Genomic DNA, 7,617 nt, shown 5'->3' on the forward strand with positions numbered 1-7,617 from the left:
CCCCCCGGACGAGGGGCGGACGAGGGAGCGCTGTCATGTCGGATGGCGGAGCGGTGAGGGGGAGAGAAGCCGCCCCCAGGACGAGCTGTGTCGACCGCACGGCGCCCTTGTTGCCATGGCGCCCTGTGCGGCCGCACTGCTCGCACACCCCTGAGGCCGGCCCTGCATCCTCTGCTAGCATAGGTAGCTTTATGAAATGGCACAGAAGCATTAACCAGTGGCATCCAAGCCCCCAATGTAGGTGCCTCCGCTGTCCTCCAATTCAGGATAAGGAGTTACCTGGCATAGAACAGCAGGTAAGTTAGCAGTGTACGAGACACCACAGAAGAGGCCAGTTCGTCAAGAAGACCCAAAATACATATCTTGAGGTCCCCAGGGATGGGGTATGCCCGATTATTGTTGTGACCACCCCAATTACATCTGTCCAATAGTCCCGAATCTCAGGACAAGCACAAGACCAAGGCACATGTAGAAGGCCAGCGGGCTCGTAAGGACATCTTCAGAATCTAGACCCTTGGTTCTCAACTGGTGGGTTGTGACCCAACAGTGGGTGGTGACGCCGTGTTCAGTGGGTCGCCACGTGCCTTCCACTTTTCTAGGTGAGAGACTTCTCAGCCTCCCCCTAGCCCCCTAGCATCAGTTCTTGCACTGAGCAGCCATTCAGAATATGCTGCTTGGCGCCGATTGTCAGCTTGAGGTGGGATGGGCTGCAGCTATGGCGGCAAGGGAGCTCCATCCATACATGCATTGCTTACAGCTCCCTCATGTGTCCTATAGAGGTGCCATGACCGGAGTGACATCACATTCTGGCTCCCGAAACCTCTACAGGGTGCCCAAGGGAGTTGTACAAGCAATTCTGGTGTGGTAGGTGCATTGCATTGCCATTCATTTGAATGGCATCCCAAACACACCTCCCGCCCACAGTTCAATCGTCCGCCCGTAACGCACGGTACCGCAATGGCGTGCGTTCCATTGGAGTGCGACTTGGGTCGTGGATTAATGACCAAGGACAAATGTGGGTCCTGAGGTTACACAGGTTGAGAACCACTGATCTAGACGACACGGAAGGACGCATGGCAGCAAGTCTAGGAGGCGTAAAATACGCACGGTGAGATCAGAAGGGTCATAGGACTGCCCCAAACCTCCTCCATGTCATCCATCGATAGAGCCGAACAGTCGGTCCCCAGGCCCTCCGGCACTCCACCAGAGACCACGTTTCCCCCCCCGAGAGCAACCTGTAAATGGTCGATGAGGGTTTCATTGCAAAGAATGCACTCTATCTTAGATGAGGAGAGGCAAAGGCGGTCCCCTGGAAATGAGCAGAAAAAGCGCTGCGAAGTTAGAGATAACGGAATAAATAACAATTCGGCAAGACATAAGCTGACTTGAGGTCCTTAAAGTTACTTAAGACCCCATTTCGCACAATATCATTTAAAGTGAGCACCGCCCTGGAGGAACAGACTATTGGATCCAGAATAGATGCTAAATGAGTGAGGAAGGGAGTTCCACTCTTTCTATTTGTCCTGGTGACCATTGTAGCGATGGGGGAAGCCAAACTTTTACAGCCGTCACCGGAACAGGAGGCAAGTGGAAACCTTCCAATTCTAACACCTATTCCAGTGACTAAGATAGGAATTCGCCTCATTGATCACGATTTCCTCTCACTTCCTGTTGTGTCTACTGGACAGGAAGTGTAAGAAAATCTCTTGTATGTTTTAACCATCCCGCAGTCTATCCAAAATTGGCTTTAGATATACACTGAGTGGCCACATTATTATGACCACCTGATGTTTGTAGGCAAATTAGCTATAATTAGCTATAATTTGGCGCTGAAGTTGCTAGAGGGCCAGACCATTATAAATAGGGAAGCAGGTTGTTTACCACGACAGTAGAAGTGATTTGTTTCTGAAGATACGGGGAAACAACACCATTTAACAGCCTTTGAACGCGGGATGATTGTTGGCGCTCGGAGCCATGGAGCGAGTATCAGCAAAACAGCAGAATTCGTTAAATGTTCAAGAGCAGCTCATTGTTGAAGTGTTTAAAGACCGGCCTGTCAGCCGAAAATCTGGGTCTGAACGTGCGAATTGTGGCCGTCAGCGACTAGTCAATGTTAGGGCAGAACGGGGGAGGGGCAAGACTGGTACAAGACAACAGAAGGACAACAGTGCAGTGTCAGATTCCTCGCATCACCTTTCACCATCTCGTGGAGTCATGAGGCGGCCCAACGAAGTACTGATGGGGTGGTCATAATAATCTGGCCACTCAGTATATTTGCATGTATGCACATAGGTATATAATTATTTCCCCGCCATCCACATTTCCTTAAACCTGAACAGCTGAATACACATTAAAAATACACATATGGGAGCCGTCGTCCCTGTCAAAGGATTTGCATGCCAGTCCATCAGATCCTAAGATGTACACAGCTCTACCAAACAGTACAGCCAGCCTGCTGACCTGAAGCTTTTCTTCTGCAGTTGGGCAACCTTATGGAACTTAGGTGTTCCAGAGGAATTATTGAGTCCAGGGGCACAAAGCTAGCTCCATAAAGACATGGGTTGACCAATATGTGAAGGCCACTCAAGCTCCCACACACCAGAGCCCTGACTGCAACCACATTAGTTTAGGTCAGGTGTGCTAGGTTATCTAATAGCTCTCAGTCTGTTGCTGGACAGCACAGGAACAGCAACAGGCTTATGAGGTCATGCCTCTGCTCTGAAGATTATTTGATCAGTATACTTGAATGCAGGTCACCTAACTGACCCCATTGCTGTCCCTCCATCTCTCAGTCTGAGTGTTGCTATGCAAGGGATTGCACAAGGCTGATATTAAGCCAAATTCAGATATTTATACCAGTTGTGTGTAAAATACATGTAATGGTTTGTTTTAATAAATACAAAACTGCTTTCATTAGTGTTTTTATTTGTATTATCTGCATTGATTTCAGTTTTAATGGGAACCATTTTGGTCTAGCTCATTGTGAGGTGCATTGCCATGCCATTCATTGTGAATGACACCCCAACGCACTGTACAGGAGAGCCCAACATACAATGCACCACAATGCATATATCATGCATATAAAAGGCTTGTGTATGATTTTTCATGTATGATGGTGCATTGGCTGACCATTCCAAATGAATGCAACGTGCCTTATTGAATGCCATAATGAATGTCAACATGTTTGCATTAATGTTCAGCAATGGAACCCTTAAAGGAGAACTATGGGGTTAAGGCTTTTCCCCATAGTTCTCCTTAGGGTAACGGGAGGACACAAACTAGCATCCTCCCGTCACCCTAGGTTCAGTATACCGCGAGCTGCAGCTCACTATATACTGAGACGCCGCAGTAGCTTGCGGTATACTGAGACGCCGCAGCTGAAGCGGATCCCGACAATTATGCCGTGATCCGCCCAGCTGCGTGAGTGACAGCTGGCTCTGCTATCCAGAGGCAGAGCCAGCTGTACCCGCCCCTCCCCCATCGGTTCCGCCAGTCAGCGCTGGCGGATCGGAGCGGGGAGGGGGGAATCCAGCCCCTCCCCTGTCACGGCAGAGAGCCGTGACAGGATCGAGAGGTGAGCGAACGCCGGTATGTGTTCGCTCACCTCCCGATCTACTGAGCCGACCTGTGACAGTCTTATTGTCACAGGGCGGCTAGAACTATGGGGTGAGTGAAAAGCACTCGCCTCATAGTTCTCCTTTAAGTGTGAATGGGCCTGAAGGGAAATCCCTTTTTTAGACAGTTGCCTCTGGAATGCGTTTCCCCATTGGAAGAGTTCTGTTCCACTCCTCCTCTGGGGTCAACTCAAAAATTGAATATTCCTTAATTTATTCCTAGTGGCTGATTGATGGTCAACAAGACAAATCGAGGGGTTCTAACTCCTTACTGCTCTATCCAAAACCCTCCAAAAATGTAGGCTTTAGATACACTGGGGGATCTGGGAAAACCTGGGAACATTGACCCCGGAGGACAACACAAGTGTCCCATTCGGGGTAGCAGCAGATGTCTACCATGCAAAATGCGCCATGGTTCCTGATTGGTTGGCAGGTCTGGTATAAGGTGGGTGATCCGGCATTAGCTTACTTTGCAGCTTTAGGTATTCGGTCACATGACATCTCAGAGCTGCAAAGGAAGTCAGTGCTGGAAGACAGGTCTGAACGGGGGAAGCTATAAACCGCCGAGCATGTGTCACTGGCTGCGGGACCCACTGTGATGGATGTCTGGGTGATAAAGTAGCTCCACTCAGGGACACTAGCAAGCCCTGTCGTCCCATGGGGATACATGTTATGGGGTTACAAATGTAAGATTGTGAGCAGGAATGGCATCAAGGTTAGGTAAACTTTTAATAATATGTTCTTACAAAGCTCATGAAGACATTCAGCTAAATCTGCTTATATTTGCCTTCCCTGGTTCGCTGGATGATGCCGGATGTCCTCCAGCCAGGAAATGAGGCGGGCTCTATCTTACTCGCTGCAGCTTCTAATGCACATTGTGAGAAGCTCCCAGTGTGCAGTGAAATCAGAGGAAGCCATTTCAGTCCAGAAGAGGAGCCGGTACAACTGTGCAAGACTGAAGGGGAGAACGGAGGTGAGCTATAAGACAGAAGGGAGGGACGGAGGTCAGATATAAGACTGAAGGGGAGGACGGGGGTCGGATAGAAGACTGAAGGGGAGGACGGAGGTCAGATATAAGACTGAAGGGGAGGACGGAGGTCAGATAGAAGACTGAAGGGGAGGACGGAGGTCAGATATAAGACTGAAGGGAAGGACGGAGGTCAGATATAAGACTGAAGGGGAGGCCGGAGGTCAGACTAGAGACTGAAGGGGAGGACGGAGGTCAGATATAAGACTGAAGGGAAGGATGGAGGTCAGATAGAAGAGTGAAGGGGAGGACGGAGGTCAGCTATAAGACAGAAGGGAAGGACGGAGGTCAGATATAAGACTGAAGGGGAGGACGGAGGTCAGATAGAAGACTGAAGGGAAGGACGGAGGTCAGATATAAGACTGAAGGGAAGGCCGGATTTCAGCTTTAACATCCCCTAGCGCTCACCAAAGGACACTAGTCTTATAAAGTTCCAGGACCCACAAAAAATAAATAAATCAAAGCAATACTTGTTTGTTGAAGTTATTAAAGCATATCTTTTTTTCCGATATGAGAAACAAATGACATCTGTGTCTCATTTGAGAGATCTCCCGTTACTTCCTGACCTATTGACACAACAGGAAGTGAGAGGGTATCTCTTTTACCAAACCAAACGTAGATTGGATGGAAAATGGAAGATGTCAACGCTATTCCTGTTCTGGCCATAGCTCAAAATGTTGGATTGTCCCACACCTTCAATCCCTGTGATAATGGTCGGTTCAAAACGAGTAAATCTCAATAACAGGGACACAGAAATCAATAAAAATGCAACAGGGGTTTTAATCCCTCACCGCTCCATCCAAATCGTTGACTTTGATACATTGTAACTAAACATCTCACTCAGTGATTGGATACTAATGATCGTCAATGGATGGGAACCTAATACTAATGATCGTCCATGGATGGGAACCTAATACTAATGATCGTCCATGGATGGGAGCCTTTCACCTCTTCTACCCCAGAACATTTCTGTGTGGGACCTTTCTGGTCGGACTGCAATGAATGATGAATGTATCTTAGAAATGAATCCCATTGATCCCTCCATCAGCTCGTGGAGCCACGGCGGGAAACGTATCTGTAAAAGTTGCCGAGCAAGTTTACAAAGACATTCCAAAATCCAGTAGACCCCCAGCATGGCAAGAAAGGACAGAAAATGCCTGTGCACTGGGGGCCCGTGTTGCTTGGCACGCTTCTTTTTGGCCCCTATATGTTCAAAAGCTTAAAGCCAATGGGCATATTGAAAAACGCTAAAAGCAATGGCCAACTGGTCCTCTCTGATTAGTATATTATATATATGACCTGTTTATGGTACCGTTGTATATATTTTGTCACAAACACGGCCAATCTTTCGAGCGTCCCATCGGCATGCATCTCCAAGAAGGCCAAGCTTGCCTCAACGCAAGGTCCACCACCTCCTCACACAGAGCTAATGCTAAATCGGTATCTGTCCACCATAACCATGTCCAACCGTTTGCTGCCCTTCGGTCCAAAAATTGGAACCTCTACAGATTTGATGGGTTCCATGAACACCTTGGGCCACACCTGTTCTTGTATCCCTATGCAATATATTTGAGTATGCTTGCAGCCAGTATGCAGCCACCATCTCTATTGCCTCAGCAACCATTTTCTACAGTTATTCCTCCACCTTGCACGTTAACTTGCACCTTCTGTTGACTGCACCGAATTCTGCACATCAAGCTTGCACGTTTTTCTACATTTCTAAATAACCGTCGGCTTATTTTACAAGCCTTCATATATATCTTATGCCATCACATCCCATCCATCCTCCTTCCCTGAGCAACTCTTATTCATCTCACGTACCTATTTCTACCTCTATCCCCATCTAGCAGCCCCCGAACAAAGCCACCTTCTCTATTAGCATCTCTCCATCAGCATCCTTGCATCAGCATCCCTCCATCAGCATCAGCCAACTAGCTCCCACCACCATTTCAGCTATCCATTTGTGCAGAACAGACTAGCAGGATGGTAGCCAAGGCTGAGAGAATTGCTCCAATCCAGCTCTCTTTCCCAAGACTCAACATTTCCACCTGGACCATGGAGTGGAGAGGGGGTTTTTTGGACGGAGGGGGGAAAAGGGACAAGGGGTGGGGGGAGGTCTCAAATTCTTGCAACCCCCCCTCAGTGAAAGGCGAAAAATGCCAAATCCAAACGCCGAAACGGAAGGGAAACCTCCTCGGAGAAAAAGGGGGTCTGTGCGCCCTCCCCAAATGGAGATGGAAGGCGGGCAAGGATCGGGTAAGAGTTAACGGCGAGGCTAATCCACTTTTTCCTTGGCGGGAGGGAAAAAAACCATTAGAATCCAGACCTCCAGCCCCCGGGAGACGGACGGAGGGTGCCTTTCTTCAGTCTCTATTTGCACCTTCTTCCTTGTCTAGTCGTCCATCTGTATATATAAACAAAAATTTAAAAATCCTTTTTTTTTTTTCGTGGCTCCTACAAGCCTGGGCGAAGGAGGGAGAGGGGGGGGGAAAGGGAAGGTGATCTACAACAAAATGGGTTCCCCTTCTCTAGTTCGCGTGCCCCCCTCTTTTTTTTAAGTTGCTAGACTTAAGGGGGCTCCACGCTTTGCCCCTCTCACGCCCCCTCCTCTGCCGTTTTCCTCTCCTTACAGGAGGGGGAAATGAAGTGAAACAGAAATGGAAAATAAAAAAATAAAGGAGTTGGGGAAGTGGAGGGGAGGGGGGAAAAGAGAGAAAAGGGTAAGCTTCAGCGCAAGGAGGAGGAGGAGGGATGTTCCATTCTTTCTGCTGCAGCAGGATCTGACTACTGCACATTGTGTAGAGGGAGGGATGAAGAAGGGAGGGTGCGACAGAAGAGAGGGGAAGAGATGGAAGGAGGGTACCTATATAAAAAAAGGAGGGAGTGAAGAGAGCAAAGCAAAGGAGGCAGGAAATATAGGATAGGAGGGAGAGAGAGAGGAAGAGAGAGAGAGAGAAAAAAAATCTCTGGGCACTG

General features: G+C 48.6%; 1 protein-coding gene across 1 annotated transcript in view; it reads right to left on the reverse strand.

The window, feature by feature from the left end:
* LOC108805022 (gamma-aminobutyric acid receptor subunit beta-4-like) overlaps positions 1 to 6,987 on the reverse strand; it is a 68,828-nt gene extending 61,841 nt beyond the window's left edge. Inside the window, exon 1 of the mRNA XM_018576976.1 lies at positions 6,603 to 6,987. Within this exon, the coding sequence (XP_018432478.1) occupies positions 6,603 to 6,698 (96 nt within the window). The 5' untranslated portion in view covers positions 6,699 to 6,987. The remainder of the gene's footprint in view (positions 1 to 6,602) is intronic.
* Between the last annotated feature and the right edge of the window lie 630 nt (positions 6,988 to 7,617).

The sequence above is a fragment of the Nanorana parkeri genome, unplaced genomic scaffold (genome assembly GCF_000935625.1).
Source record: "Nanorana parkeri isolate BGI_ZX_2015 unplaced genomic scaffold, ASM93562v1 scaffold81, whole genome shotgun sequence".
In the NCBI taxonomy this organism is placed as follows: domain Eukaryota; kingdom Metazoa; phylum Chordata; class Amphibia; order Anura; family Dicroglossidae; genus Nanorana; species Nanorana parkeri.